General features: G+C 40.4%; 1 protein-coding gene across 1 annotated transcript in view; it reads left to right on the forward strand.

Moving 5' to 3' along the window:
* Positions 1-2,321: 2,321 nt before the first annotated feature.
* The window catches only part of LOC148025580 (cytochrome c oxidase assembly factor HCC1-like), an 87,315-nt gene continuing 73,866 nt past the window's right edge, over positions 2,322-15,770 (forward strand). Inside the window, exons 1-3 of the mRNA XM_087692792.1 lie at positions 2,322-2,505; positions 8,653-8,767; positions 8,934-8,995. Coding sequence (XP_087548918.1) covers positions 2,464-2,505; positions 8,653-8,767; positions 8,934-8,995 — 219 coding nt within the window. The 5' untranslated portion in view covers positions 2,322-2,463. The remainder of the gene's footprint in view (positions 2,506-8,652; positions 8,768-8,933; positions 8,996-15,770) is intronic.

Consider the following 15,770-nt stretch of genomic DNA (forward strand, 5'->3'; position numbering starts at 1 on the left):
GAAATAATGCACATTCGAGTCCATCTGCATCTCTTCAAAACCCAATGTTATAGATTGTGTGCATAATATTTAAGGCATCCGGAGTAGAGCATTTTGACCAATCCAATCACTCCTGATCCACTACCGTACGTCTCAATGCATCCTTGCACTTGACTAACTTGAAATTAACCATGTGTTTGTTAAGGGAATATGATACTAAGTTGTAAGTTATAAATCATGATTGCAATTTGCAATTTGTAATGAGGATAAGACGCATAATCCAATTTCACATAGTTGCACAAAACTAAAAAAATATAGCAAAATCTTATTTTGGCTGGTCTTACAAGCTCCCATTGGCAATGATGTCTAAATAGGCTATGAACAAATGACTTTCGAAAAACAAAGTTAGTTAGCCCTAAAGCCTTCTCCACAATAGATCCAATCTATGGAATCAATCCAATGTCCCCCATCATCAAGTCAATGGAGTGGGTGTGCATGGTGTCTACACAATGTGTGGGTATTTGGCCTCCAAATGTAACAAACCTTTTGTATATAAATTTTTACCAAGACATATTGGCTTAATGATTCTAAATTATTTTTTGTGCTCATATACTTTGAAAGGTGATTTGTATAATTTAAGTGTTTCAAAATATGAATAAATGTTCATCTTTTTATGTAAGGGTGGCTAATGGCCATAACACCCTATAATTATACTTGGGTCGTCATTGATGAGATGCCCTAGAGAAATTAAAAGTTTAGTCGGGTGGTGAGATTGACCAGAAAGCTCATGTGACTAAGACTTTTATACTCAAATAGTCACATTGACTAGAAGCCCATATAATGAGTGGTTTTAGAAAGTGAAACTAGATGCTCATGATTAAAGAAACAAACTATGAACCGGTGAACCTATATAATGAAGCTATTCAAAAGTTAAATTTGCCAATTTCTTAAATTTAGAAGGTTACTATTTTTAAAAGTTTCTCAAATGGAAATTCTATTCACATCAAAGGCTATGGAATTTCGCAAGAAACAATTTTGTCTTCAAGAGCTATCTCAAATTCTTAATCATTTGAGAGATTGTTAGAGTAGAAGGTTTGGAAGCTTCTTTCTTTAGAAAAGTGACATATGGCATCTAAAAGAGAACATGAGTCATTTTGAAGAGATAAGTGTCTCTACACTTGTCATTTTCAATAAACACTAATAATTTGTAATCTCTACTTTTCACTTTTGAGCACCCAACCCCCACATTTATATATTGGAGGTCTCTATCTCTCTTCATTTGGAACAAGCTCTTATACTGAAATTTTAGCCGTGCATACTTTGTACTCTACTATCTCTCTCTCTCTTAACCAAGAAACACTTTCTACTTAGCTTGATCTAATCTAAGATAATTTGGAAAGAGTGCCAACATTGAACATCTACAAAATTTAAGAAACGAGAAACTTGTAGATAATCCCCAAACTAAATTATGCAAAATTGGGATAGAGTTTTCAGATTTGAGAATGTTTAGAGATACAATTTTTAAATTTGGGATACAATTTTCAGATTTGGAAATTCGGATCAACTTAAGATTTGGGGCAAACTTTCAAAGTCCAAATTTGGTTCAAATTTTGGCCTAATTTCTAAATTTCATAAATTCGAGGCTAATTTAGATAGAATTGGATCAACATTTAGGTTGGGCAACGTTTAAATTGGGGCAAAATATTCAAATTTGAGACTTGGGGACAAAATTTCAGCATTTGGGAAAGAAATTGATATGAAATTTCAGATTTGGTATAAAAATTTTCACATTTGGAGTAAATTCAAAGATTTGGAGCAAAATTTCTCAAATTTGGGGCAATTTAAAGTAGAATTTGGGCCAATAAATAAGATTGGGCAACATTCAAATTGGGGCAAAATGTTCAATTTTTAGACTTGGGAAAAGAATTAGGGCAACATTTCAACATTTGGGGATTTTTTTTTAAAATTTGAGGTTCAAGAAAAATTGGACATAATCATGTAGTCTTCGGGCAAAAATTCCTAGAATTGGAACAAAAATCGCCATTAGTATTAATGTGGTGACACTAGGGAATTAGCATTAATTAATTGATTAATATTAGTTCTAAACTAATGTGTGCTTAGGATCACTTGGGTGATAATTTGGCCTAGCCAATTTAATTGTTGAATTGTAAGATTATTTTTTGAGTTATAAATAGTTATTAAATAAATTTTCAAAAAATTACTTTAATAAAGCTATATAATGTAATTTAAAAAAAAAGACTATCACTTGTCAAAAACTTGCCCATGCAAGTTAACAACGTTTTTGGGAGAGTGGGAAAAACATATTGAGAGAGAGAGAGAGATCCTCTTACTGCTGCTAGCATCGACTCTGGGAGCCCAAACGCGCAGGTGATCGCCACGAAGTTCGATCCAAGAGTCAGCAGCTCTAGGCGTAAGTCCAGGAAGGCTCATTTTACCGCACCTTCAAGCGCGCGGCGTGTTTTGATGAGTGCACCGCTTTTCTCTACGCTGCGTAACAAGTATAATGTTCGTTCAGTGCCTGTGCGAAAGGATGATGAAGTTAAGGTTGTAAGAGGAACCTTTAAAGGTAGATAGACGCAAGTGGGTTATTCATGTGGAGCGTATCACTAGGGAGAAAGTAAATGGGGCTACTGTCAATATTGGTATTGACCCATCCAAAGTAGTCATTGTGAAATTGAAATTGGACAAGGACAGGAAAGTTCTTCTTGACAGAAAAGGAAAGGGGAGAACTGCAGAGAAAGGCAAGGGGAAATTTACAGCCGAGGATGTTGCTACTCCCCTTCAAGAAGTTGATTGAAGTGTAAACAGAGAGATGCCTGAAGTTAGTGACCGTGTCTGAGCTCAAATATCACAGTTATCCTATGCCACATGAAGACCTTATGAGTCCCACTGTTGTTTTTATAGGTTTTGACAACCTGGGGTTGTGGAATTGTCTTCATGAGCTGTACTACCTCTTTTTGCATTGTTTTTGCAAACTACATTCAGATGTTAGTCGAAATAGGAGCTGTATAACTCTTCTAGTTGAACTTCTAACTTAAGATGTGTCATGAGGGAGCTATACTTAAAGAAGAAGAAGAGAGATCCTCTTATTTGAAACACTGGATTTTTAATGGCTACATGGGATAGTTGCTTGAGCACTTCTTGTTAGGCTTTCCAATGAGCGGCAATCGATCCTTTGAGCAATTGATTAGTAATGTGCAATGGGTTGCTCAACAATATGATATTCATCATGCATTCCTTTGTAGATAGTGACCGCATGCGATGTAGGAACACCTAGCCTGGGTTTGGTCATTGCTTCTCAAGTCTCAGATGATGCGTTTCTGTCCCCATTGGCTACAAGATTGGTCGATCTTATTCAACAGTTCTAGTTTAGATCTTACCAGTAAGCGAAATTGATATCTCTAACTGAAAATTTGCAAGATGCCTCTTGTCAGACCCATAAATTCTTTCGAGGTTTGCACTCTTTACCTATGCACGAGAATATGGTTAGACTCTAGGTGCCGGAGGGCAACATGGTCATGGATCTGTAGACTATTGTTCAAATGTGCAGAAGCTATTTTCTAGATCTTCTTGGCTCATCTCAGACCCCTTCTGCACATATCTCTCATGCTAGTGTGGCTTTTTATCACTTGGTTAGGGATCTTGTTTCGCTTGATATCCATGATGCCTTGGAAAGTGACATCCATGAGGATGATGTGATGGATGTATTATTTCATTTACCCATGTGTAAAATTCTTGGTTGGGATGGCCTCACTAATGAGTTTTTTGATACTTATGCCACTAGTCTAGTGAAACCCTTGACGGCGGGCATGTGTTAGCAAGTTTGGGAAATATGATTTATTCCATCATCATGGAAGGAGGGAGTCATTAAATTGATTCCGAAAGTGCCTTCTCCCTTCATGTTGAAACATTGGAGACCCATGTCTCTAATGGGTCAATGCATAAAATCTTCTCCAAAGTCTTGGTCAATCACCTCCACAAGCGCCTTCTTGACATTGTGTATCCCAACCAATATGGATTCATCAAGGGTAGGAACATATTGCATAATCATCTCCACAAGTGTCTCCTTGACATTGTGCACCCCAACTAGTATGGATTCATCAATGGTCAGAACATATTGCATAATGTACTGAATGTACGGATGGGGATTGACTATGTCGAACATTCTAATCAGAAAGTGGTCCTATTGCATCTAGACTTGGAAAAGGTATTTGATTATCCAGATTGGTCCTTCATTGCAAAACTTATGCATATTATGGGATTTGGGCTGCGCATGTCCCAATTGATCTACATGATTAGTGTTGATGCATCCTTCTGAGTGCTAAATGGCGGTGTTATTGATCCCATTTCCCTTTATTGCTCGGTTAGACATGGCTGCCTGTTGAGTCCTTTGTTTTTTCCTTTGGCAACTCATCTGCCGGTCCTTACTATGTAATCTCATATGGTGGCCATTGGGTAGTTATTTGGTTTGTGCCTTCCTTTTGGACAACATTTTATTTCTCAGTCTTTGGCCAATGACACCTTCATGATCCTTAATGCAAAAAGGGATAATCTTTGTAAGGCACTGGATGTGTGGAATCTCTTTGGCCATGCTTTTGGTCTTTGTGTCAATTCTGCGAAGTCCTCTTGTGTTAGCTACAATGAATTTGATCTTTAGTCCTTGGGATGGCAGGGGTTGATCATACCTCGTCTCATGATTAAGGATCATCATTGGTTGGTCGATAAAGCGAATGTGACTTGGGGCATGCATAAATCTAAGGTTTGGTGGGAGATGACTGTGATGGAGGGTTGGCTAAATAAGACACCCTTTAAATTCAAGGTCTTTCTTTGGTGTGCTCTTTCGAAGCACCAAATATCGAATGGATGTTGCTTCTTTTGCATGACCATTGTGGAGTCCTCATATCATCGATTTATCTCTGGTCCTTTAGTCAAGAAAATTCGGACTTTCTTGTCAAATATTTGGAGAATTGTGGTTGGTCCATTGCTGTGCCCCTATGATTGGGTTTTTGCCCGCGGCCAAACCCACTGTAGCAACATATGAAGCTCATGTTGCATTTTCTCGGATTTTGGGGTTGTTGGTATAATTGGATTACGTGGGAATGCTTTTGTCTTTGACTTAGCTGCAGGTATTCAAGGACATATTGCTAGAATTAAGGGTCTCTTGCATTGGTAACTAGATGTTATTTAGTATGTTGATCTTCTTCTCAAGAGGATTTGGTACCTTGGCATATGGTAATCTTCTTTGGTCAATTACCAACTTTGTACCTTTTTCTGCATGATGGCCTAGAGTCATCTTGGAGCTTATAATCTTGTAATCTTGTACTTTTTCCGTAATTAATACAATTATCTATTACGGAAAAAAAAGGAGAGAGAGAGAGAAGGTTGCCATTGCTATTGTAGTAGGTCATTTCGAGCCACTAGGAGACCATCTAGGAGTTGATGATATGTTTAGAAGGGACTACATCAGGAGATGACAGCAATTTAAGGGTTGTTTGTCCCAAGCAACATCATATTGAGAATGTTCTATTAGTGGAGATAGCTTTCATGACTATCTAGATAGGAAAACAACTAGTTTCTTCCATTTTCTCATGATGGAAGTCTGTTATTTCTCTCCAACCTATTCTCATCCTTCCTTAGCAATTATTAACAAAATCAGCCATTGGAGGTGTAGATTTTGACTAATCTATGTCGTAAACCATAATTTACAAAAAAAAAGGGTTTGACAGCTACCTTGGGAAGCATGCTAAAAAAATTGACAGCCAATCCCCAAGCAAACTAAGGGGAAAATTGGTTTGAAGGCTTATTGGTCATTTATCATAGCAAGAGACAATTGGAGAGTAAAGGAGATTCAAGAAATCTCATTGTATTCCATCCAGATTGCAATTCGAGATAAAGAAATACCGCAAGGGCTACATGTTTTGGGGCCAATAGGCTGTCCATTTTCCAAGATTAAGTGGTAATATTTGCATTTTTAGTTTATGTGAATTCTATGCTTGTTGTAATTGTTGATTAATTAAGTCATTGCCACCCTCTTAAAGAATGAAGGTTGGTTGCATAGTTCCATTGCTGGGATACCATCAATTGCCTTGAGTAGGTGGGCCCAAGGCACTTGTTTGTGCAAGTTAATGAAGTTGCATATTGCTGAAATTGTGATGAGACGAGTCCATTTATAGTAAGCATATCATCATACAGTGATTTGGGTTCAAGTCATGATGATGCTTTACCATCGGAACTTACACAAAGCAATAGAGAAAATGCAATATCTAATCTTGGAATGGGGGCATAGCTTAGGCAGCAAGGAGAAAATGTGGACTTAGAGGAAGAAGAGGGTCCCTCTAAGCTACTAAACTTTGATGATTAGCAAGAAGATAAGAATTTGATGACAATCTCATAGGCCATTTGAGGAGAGCAAATGACATGTTTACACAATTGGCAAATGACATGTTTACACAATCTCATAGGGCGTTTGAGGAGAGCAAATGACATGTTTACACAATTGGCAAAGGATCCTCAATTTACTAGGTTTTCAAATTCTTCCAAGAGGGACAACAAGGGCAAAAAGAGGAAGTCATTCTCTAGAGCTTTGAGATAGCAAGATGGGCCAAAGAAAATGCCAAAACCCTTTCAAGATGCTCCCAATGTTGTCAATGAGCAAAAGCAACTAGTGCCATTGGGGCAATACACACCAATGCAAGGCCATCTTGGTAGTGCTAATGGAATTTGGATAGTAAGGCATGTATGCAAGTATGGGGTAGCCAAGATACTTTGGTGGTGGTACTATACTTTATGCTATGGTGGATCAAGGACCACATATGGAGATGCATGGTACAACTCCTTATGGTATACAGTAACCAATGCATGGAATGCAAGGTCGAATGTATTTAGGTATAGCAAGTAGAATGCAAAACCCCATGTATGGTAGTATTGGCATGATGCTTGGGACACAAAGTGGCATGTATGGTAATGCATTTGCACCCCATGGTATGTATGGGGCTCAAGGAATGAATGTAGGTTATACAAATGCTTCTTATGGTGCTGGTTGTGATGCAAAGGTAGCATGTGCACCCTTTTTGCAATAGCTGGTTTATGATAATTTGATTCCTAAGGGGGCAGCAAAGGACTATGATGAGGATGGAAAAGAGATGAAGTTTGAGGCCTTCAATTGTGCACAAGATAGGTTGGAAGCTTTGACTTTCATTCAACAATTTGATGTAGCTTATTCGGGAGGCATTTTCATTGAATTCTCTAAGTTCGAAAGGCAACCACTTTCTTAAAGGGGAATGCATTGAAGTGGTGGTCTGCACTTCTAATGCAAGGTAGAGCACCGCCAACATGGGTACAATTTAAGCAAATGTTTGCTTTTAATTGATTGACGAGTATCTTTGAAGTGGATATTATGACTGCTTGGAATAAGTTGGGTGCATAACAATGCAAAAATTTGAAGCAATACACTTAGAAGTTTTGGGATGCGTTGCTACCCATTACTTCTTATGAGCTGCCCCTCTTCATGAGCAAGTGTAGAAGTGTTGTTGTGGGCTGCCTAAAGGAATTTGGGATTTTTGCATAAAGGCCATTGCGACTAGCATGTCACAACTTGTAGAGACAACAAATATCCATTTCATGGGTGTTTGGGCATTTATTAGGCTTTGTACTTGGTACCTTGTGGGCAGTTGGGCAGTTTGTTTTGGTTCTAGTATATTTGTCTTGGGTTTCTACCTTGTCTCTATTTATACTCCACTCCTCCTCCATTCTTGTTCTATTGAATCACATCCATCTAAAGAGAGGGAGTTTGCAGGTACTGCTGGTCGCCACACATGCTGTTCACCTGTATAGTTTGTATGGTACATCTCTTGTATTGTGTTGTGGATTGCATTGCCGGTTCATTCCTTGTTTGAGTTCTTGTGTTCTTTGCAGTGTGCTTCTATGTTCTTTGTGTTCTTGCAGTCTATTGCAGCAATGTTTCAAACTTGCATTGGTGCCCCCTATTTTGACACATTCCTTGTGCATGCTATTCAACTCTTACCATACATGTGTGAAGTGGAAGGGACGAGTACAAACAAGGTTTTATTGCTCTTATGACCACAATTTGGTGGCACTTTTGAGGAATTACACTCATTTATTATGGTGGTGACAAACTTGAGTATTGCTACTTAAGGTTGATTACTTAGGCAAGCAGTGAATTTAAAGCTTATGTCATGTATCTGCTATTTTAAAAATGTTTTGTATAATATTGGATGACTTCTTTAATTAGGTCGGTTGAAGAAGTATTTAATACAGATCCACAAGCTTGCCATGGCTATGCCTCTCTAGTGTAGGTTTTGAGTTGGAGGAACTCCTAAGGGATTGTTCAAGTGCTTGCTGTAGGGAAGTAAGGACAAAAGAATCTTAACTATCAGTCTTTCTCCTAAATTTATTTTTACAAATTCATTTTACTTGGAGAATCATATGTTAGTTGGAAGCTTATCATCTGGGTTGCTGGTAAAATTGGTTCTCAATTTGAAAAAGTTATATTGCATTTCTCTTTGAATTAAAAAGGGCAGGTGTTATGATAATCTTATCATTTGTTGATAATAGTGTTCGTGTCTAGTAGATTCTTGAAAAGTAGAAATCTTCCTGACCAGTTAGATTTTAATAATATTTATGTTGCCATAGGAGCTTCCAGGAAATTTCACAGCCATGGCCATGGTTGCTTGTGCTTGTGGTGCCGGGGTTTCACAAAGAGTGCGTACCTTTGCTCGCACTCTAATGTCTGGCAACTCACATTCAGGTAGAGAGAGAGAGAGAGAGAGAGAGAGAGAGAGAGAGAGAGAGAGGTGTGATCATATGACTAATGATTAATCAAATGCAGAATGGCGGACTGAATTACAGCACTAGAGAGAGAGAGAGAGAGAGAGAGAGGTGTGATCATATGACTAATGATTAATCAAATGCAGAATGGCAGACTGAATTACAGCACTATTTGCAAGGGTTGGACTTGAATTGGAGGACAAGAGAGGTCAGTATAGGCGTTTATCAGAGTAAACAGATACATCGTTTTTGAGAAAACATTGCAAGACATTGTTGCCTTTAAAGAAAAATGGTTCTCCATTTCTGCTTCTTCAGATGAATCCCATGGGAGTCTATTAATTTGGTGAGCAAGGATCTAACATCTTTTAGTAGGGAAGTAAACAAAGTTGGAGAGCCCTGCCCTCAATAGGCGTTAGCATTTGGAAGAGTAAACTTGGATTTTCCCTTACAAGAATAGAAAAATAGAAATCATCATGCTTTCTCAACGCCTGACTTTTCTCTCCTTGCTATTTCTTGTTGTTCCTTCTTGTAACTTTCTGTGTGCGCACATGTGTGCATGCACTTATATACATATATGCATACTTCTCATCGAACAAATTAAACTACAAGGGTCATACATCCTCTCAAGACTGTATGAGCAACTGAATGTGTGTTTGCTTATTCATCTACGTGTCTTAAGAGCATTGTATCAGAAAAGATTCAATGTTCATCATAAGTGATGCTTGTACTATGATCAACATGTCTTTGTTAATAGCATATTCCATGTGGATATTTTCTGGTTGAGAGTGCCATCACTTTGTCATTGGAGAACATTAGGAGCTCTTGTTTTATCTGACAACAGCTTAGTGATTGTGGGTGCAACCTATATATGCATTCATATTTTGATCAGCATGCATTCATTACTGTGATCCAACATTTCTAGGAGTAGTATGTTTTTCATACATGTGAGCCCCATGATCCAGTGTGGGACATTTGGTGCCTTGACTTGTTTTTGTTTCATTTAGACAAAATTTGCCACCTTTCCATTTCAGGATTTCCAACCATCTTAGGGCAGCCACATCATGTTAGTGATTTAATTTACCTCTACATAGTGTCATGGAAGCACTTTGTCCTAGGTGGGCTAGAGACTTTCTTCCCCAGTTTCCAACTGAGATGCTGTGTGACCAGCAGGGCAGCATTATGACTCGTAAATGACATTGTGCTTCTGTTTTTGAACAGCATTTGGTGTTTCACCTCCTTGGCTCTGACTTGCTGATTCAATCAGTTTTATGCTGATATCTTTTGTGTTCCTTAGTTTTCTCTCTTTTTTTGGGAGCTTATTTTGTGGAATTAGTGAAAGGTTTGCTGATGTGTTTTCAAGGTTTATAAGGAGTTTTTACTGGATGCGCCATGGCCCAAGGATGGTAGTTGAGCAAGTAGCCATCAACAAATCCTAAGCTTGGAACCATAACTAGTCATATGTCAACTTTTGTATCCTGAACAGCTTGCTCTTTTGTGAATAGCAACTAGAAGTGACTAAAGATGCTCCATCAAAAGTAACTAAAGATGCTGAAGATAAAGAGGAATTGAGTGCCTTGTCTAAGGTAGAAGTGTTTTTGTGCAATGGGTACTCTTAACACAACTTACTCAAGCATCCTCAGTTTGCTGAATTTATGCAGGTTTTTCCTCTGCCTAAGAAGAAATCTAATCAGCCTAATAAAGTTCATGGGTAGCTGTCTTGACCAATGTGTCTCAATGGATAGACTTCAGGAATGCCTAACACACAAGGAGCTCCATTTTAGTGGTCCACTTATGGGCAAGGGGCTTAGTTCGCATGGGCAATGTAGTAACTTTCAGTGTGCCCATTATAGACAGCCAACTATTTCACAACCTTGGGTACATGGGGAGTACTTTGGTGTGGCATGGTATTCCATGCTAAGGCTGGAAATGCTTCAGGTAGTCATGGAAGGAACTAGGCTGCTGGTTTTAGCTTGCTATGCAAGGTTTTTAGGGGTATATGTTGGGATCTATGCAGCCCGGGATGCATAATGGTATGTATGGTGCTTAATTTGCATGGGCAAGGTAGTAATTTTCAATGTGCAAATTATGAACAGCCAACTATTTCACGACCTTGGGCACATCCAAGGTACTTTGGTAGCAGTTTGGTATTCCATGCTATGGCTGGGAATGCTCGGGGTAGTCATGGAATGAACTATGCTGCTGGTTTTCAGCTCACTGTGCAGTGTGCACAGCTTTGGGGGAGTATGTTTGGGTCCATGCAGCTGAAAATGCATAATGGTATTGTAGCATAGTTACCAGGAACGGGGAACGGGAACGGGAACGGGACCCCTGGAACGGGGGGAACGCCCAAAGTGAGGGAACGGGAATGGAGGGAACGGTATATATATATATATATATATATATATATATAGAGAGAGAGAGAGAGAGAGAGAGAGAGAGAGAGAGAGAGAGAGAGAGAGAGAGAGAGAGAGAGAGAGAGAGTCAACACTTGTCTTAGAATCTAGAGAGACAGATCATCCACAAATTATAATTCATGAAATTAGACTCTAGGGACATAATAATCAAGTTTCAACTTTCAACAATAATAAAGATTCAAAACATTGTAACCAGCAATGGATTGTCGCATTCATAATTCAACATTGTAATCAACAATGTTGCATAAGTCCAACTGGCAACAAGTGTGCATTGCAAAAACACAAAATATGCACTAAACAGTAAACTTTAAAGCCTAAATAGTAAAGATCCAAGTTACAAGAGCTCCAATTTCCAAGTCAATACTCTAAAGTTCCAAAAGGCCAGCTACTAAGTGCTCTGATTCATGGAAGATGACTCCACTGTGCCTGAATGCTCATCCTGCTGAACAACATCCTGCCCATCATCATCACCATCATCATCATCGTCATCTTTTTCTCAACATATAAAAGAATCAGCCTTTGCAACTGATGTACGAGCTAGCAAGCGAAGATTGGAGCTCACATAAACTAGGTCATTCGTCTTCATTGTACCAAGACGATTTCTCTTCTTTGAGTGAATGTGATTGAATGAGCTCCATAGTTGCTCCAAACAAGAAGAGCGAATTGTTTGGCTAAGAATACGAATAGCCAAACTCTGCAACTCTGGAGCTTCTGCCCCGTAGTCCTCCCACCATAAAGCAGCCCCAATATTTGTCCTGTCCTCTAGTGCATCCTCTGTACCAAACATCCCTAATGTTTGCCGATATACAGAGAGCTGATTTTTAATTTTGCGTTGCATTTCACGGCTAGGATAAAGCCTTGCAAGCAACGTGTTCCAAGCCTTGATCACCTCAAGGTCTCTTTCTTGCATCTTTCCTTGAAACTTAGGATCAAGCACATATGCTGCAGCATGCATAGGAGAGTCATACTCATTCCATCTGCTGATGTATAACTCCTTGATCTGCTCATACCTATCTGCATTTGGTTCCAAACTCTCCAACCTCTCAATCATGCGATCCATACCTTCATAGATCTTCCCAATGCATGGATCCATGCCATTTGCAAGCCTCAACATGTGCATAATAGGATCAACCATTTGGTTGGTGCGATTAACCTCATCCCAAAAATCTCTATCAGAAACATATGCATTACATAACACAGCAGTAGCAGTGGCAGCCCCAGTCCAATTTTCATACTCATCACTAGCAAATAGCTCCCTAATTGCACCTTTGCAATAGTGCAATCGACCAAGCATAAGAAAGTTATATGCAAATCGTGTATCCGAGTATTTAAGAAGTTCTTTGTCACTTCTCTTGCGAAACTCAGCATGCAAGTACTGATGATTACATATAAATGTGATAATCTTATTGCCTTTCGCAACAAGAGATGCAATCCATGGCAAGTCCCCAATATCCTTCAACAAGTTATTCAAGCAATCCGCCATGCATGGACTAAAGGTGATATGTGGATACATTGCCATTAAAATGTTTCCTGCTGCCCTGTTTGTAGGTTCACCATCTGCCACAAACTGCACTACATTTTCTGCCCCAATAGCCTGCACTGCCTCGCATCACTCGGATGCCAATACATCTACACTCTTTCCAGTCTCTAAAGCATCATGACTACCAATGAAGTATACATCTCCACGAGAATATGCAACAACACCATGTATGGACCTATGGCGTGTGTCACTCCATCCATCTGCTATCAATGTCACTTCATTTCTTGCCCATTGATTGCGAATATTTGCTGTTGCAATCTCTATGGCTACTTTCTCCTTTTGAAGCAATATAGTCCTGATAGTTTTTGATGAAGGGGGCTTATATGTGGGTCCATACTCTGCAATCTTTGTCACCATATTTAAAAAATAAGGTGACCTGGCTGATTTGAATGCAATATGGTCATGGTAAAAAAAGCGTGCCACTGCTGCATCTGTTTCCTCTTTTTTCTTTGGTTCCCATGAAGTGTGCAATAAACTCTGTTTAGCACCACGACCTGTTGCCATTGATGGCCCACGAGAAGGTTGCGTGGCCACTGATCCTGGTGGTCTTCTGCATGAAGCACCATGCCCTGCTGGTCTTGGAGTCCATGTTGTTGGATCCACTGCTATATTTGGCATCCTCCTGGCATGTGAATTCCCCATAGATGTGGCTATGCGGTCAAGTAACTCCTGCCTTTTCTCAATTGATACATTGGTGCAAAAACGCACCTCTTTCCCCTCCTCATGTAGAAAATGGGCTCTCACTTTATCAGCCCCACTAGTGCGAGCATAAGGGCAAAGTTTGCATTTCCAAGGGCGAGCCCCTCCACCTCTCAATGGCACCCCTGCATCTACCTCATCCCACCATGACCAAGTAGTGCTTCGACTTCGTCTAGTTGTTGATGAAGTACCTGCTGAGGATGATGAAGATCCCATAGATGTCAATGCTGCCATCTATATAAAAGTGACAAATAATCAGTAAAGTTCAATAAAATTGCAGAAATTTGCAGCCAAAATTTCAACATGTGTGTGTTAAATTTTTAGCAATGCTAAAAACGCCAGAACTTTGGTGCTACTTCAGCCTGCATTCCTTTTACTGAAAATGCCACAAATTTGGGGCATTCTAGCCTGCATTCCCTTGCTGAAAATGCCCCAAAATTTGGAGTATTTTCAGCTCCCAAACTTGGGGCATGACTGACTCAAAATGCCCCAATTTTGGGACATTCCAGCTTGCAATTCCTTGCTGAAAATGCCCCAAAATTTGGCGCATTTTCAGCTCCCAAATTTGGGACAATGACTGATTTAAAATGCCCCAAATTTGGGGGCTCTTTTAGATCCCGGGATGATGGATCCTAATGCCCCAAATTTGGGGACATTGCAGCCAAATTTAAGTCCCAAATTCTAGAATCCAATCCTTGAGAAAGGCCCAAATTTTGGGGCAACTACCAACAACTGACGTCTAACCCAAAATGCCCCAAATTTGGGGGAGAATCGAGATAATGATCCTCGAGATTTCACTTGATCGCGGGGAGGAGTCACGCCAGGCAAGAGAGGCGGGCCAGGCAGGTGGGAGAGGTAGACGAGTCCCGAGAGCAGGTGGGAGTAGGGCCTAGGCAGTGGGGGTAGGCGGGGCAAGCGAGATAGTCGGCGGGACAGTTGGAAGGGCAGGCGGAGCAGGCGAAGCGGGCGGGGACAGTCGGTAGGGCAGGCGGAGTGGGCGGGGACAGTCGGTAGGGCAGGCGGAGTGGGCGGACCAGGTACTCGGCGGGAGTGCAGCGGCGCAGGCGAGCGGGAGCAGTTGACGTAGAGCAGGCGAAATGGGCGACAGCGCGGGCAACAGACGGGCAGTTTGAGACGAGCAACAGCGCTGGCAACAGACGGGCGAAACGGGCGAAAGCGCGAAACGCCTACAATAAAGTTAAAACTTAAAAGTTAAAAATTAAAAAAAACTATTGTGCTGGAACAGCCATTCCAGACAGGGAACAGCCCTGGAATGGCCAGGGAACGGATTGGAACGGGAGGGAACGGGCCAGGAAACGGGTTGGAACGTTTCGCCAACGTTTCCTTGGCTCAAACCCCTCGGAACGCGTTAATCCGTTCCTATGTGCCGGAACGGGCGTTCCCTGTCTCTATGTATTGTAGCCTTAAAAGCATAATGGTATTTGTGGTGACATTAGCATGTGGCAAGGAATGCAAAGTGGGATGCTTTGAAATTGGGGATGCCCAGCAGGGCTTTTTGCCATGCAAGATATTGGGGCTGATTTTTGGAAACCCTGTATGGATATTGTAGTTATTGCAAATATTGGTATGGTACCATCTGGTGCACCACTTTTGTAGCCATGTGTTTATTATAATCTGATGTCTAAGGGAAACATAAAGAATACAAAGAAGGTGGGGCAGCAGTGCAAGTTGAGTCTCTTGGGGCACACAATAGGCTAAAAGCTTATGCAACATTGTTTGAGAAGCTTGAGGGATAGAAGGAGTTTTGGGAGCTTTGCTATCTGTACCTCATTTCATGCTGTTCCACTTTGAGAAGTATTGTTAGTGGTTATCTAAAGAGATATATGACTATTTCACAAAGACACCTTTATGTAGTATTGCCCAATTGATTGAAAATGGAACTAAAACTGATGCATAGTTGAAAGGCAAGGAAAGGGCAAGAAGACAGATGATAGCAAGGAAGAGAAGAAAGACAGTCAGCCTAAGAAGAGCAGTGTCAAAATTGAAGAGGTGAATGTAGTCACTCATGACAGTGATAGTGGGAGTGATGTACTCATGTCTCTTCACACTTTGGTGCACATGCTTTACTTGTAGATACAGATGAGGATATGCATACCTGGATTCTTGATTCGGGTGCTTCCTTTCATGTCACCCCTCATCGAGAGTGGTTCTCTGCCTATATAAGGGGTCGACATGGTGTTGTCCATCTTGGGGACAACTATGCATGTGACATTGCAGGTATTGGTAGTGTGCAGTTACAGTTTCAGCATGGCTCTGTCTTTACACTTCAGCATGACACGTACCTCAGCTCAAGAAGAGCTTGATTAGCA

The sequence above is a fragment of the Lygodium microphyllum genome, chromosome 14, assembly GCF_053477565.2.
Source record: "Lygodium microphyllum isolate KBCC chromosome 14, Lygodium_microphyllum_v1.1.10, whole genome shotgun sequence".
In the NCBI taxonomy this organism is placed as follows: Eukaryota; Viridiplantae; Streptophyta; class Polypodiopsida; order Schizaeales; family Lygodiaceae; genus Lygodium; species Lygodium microphyllum.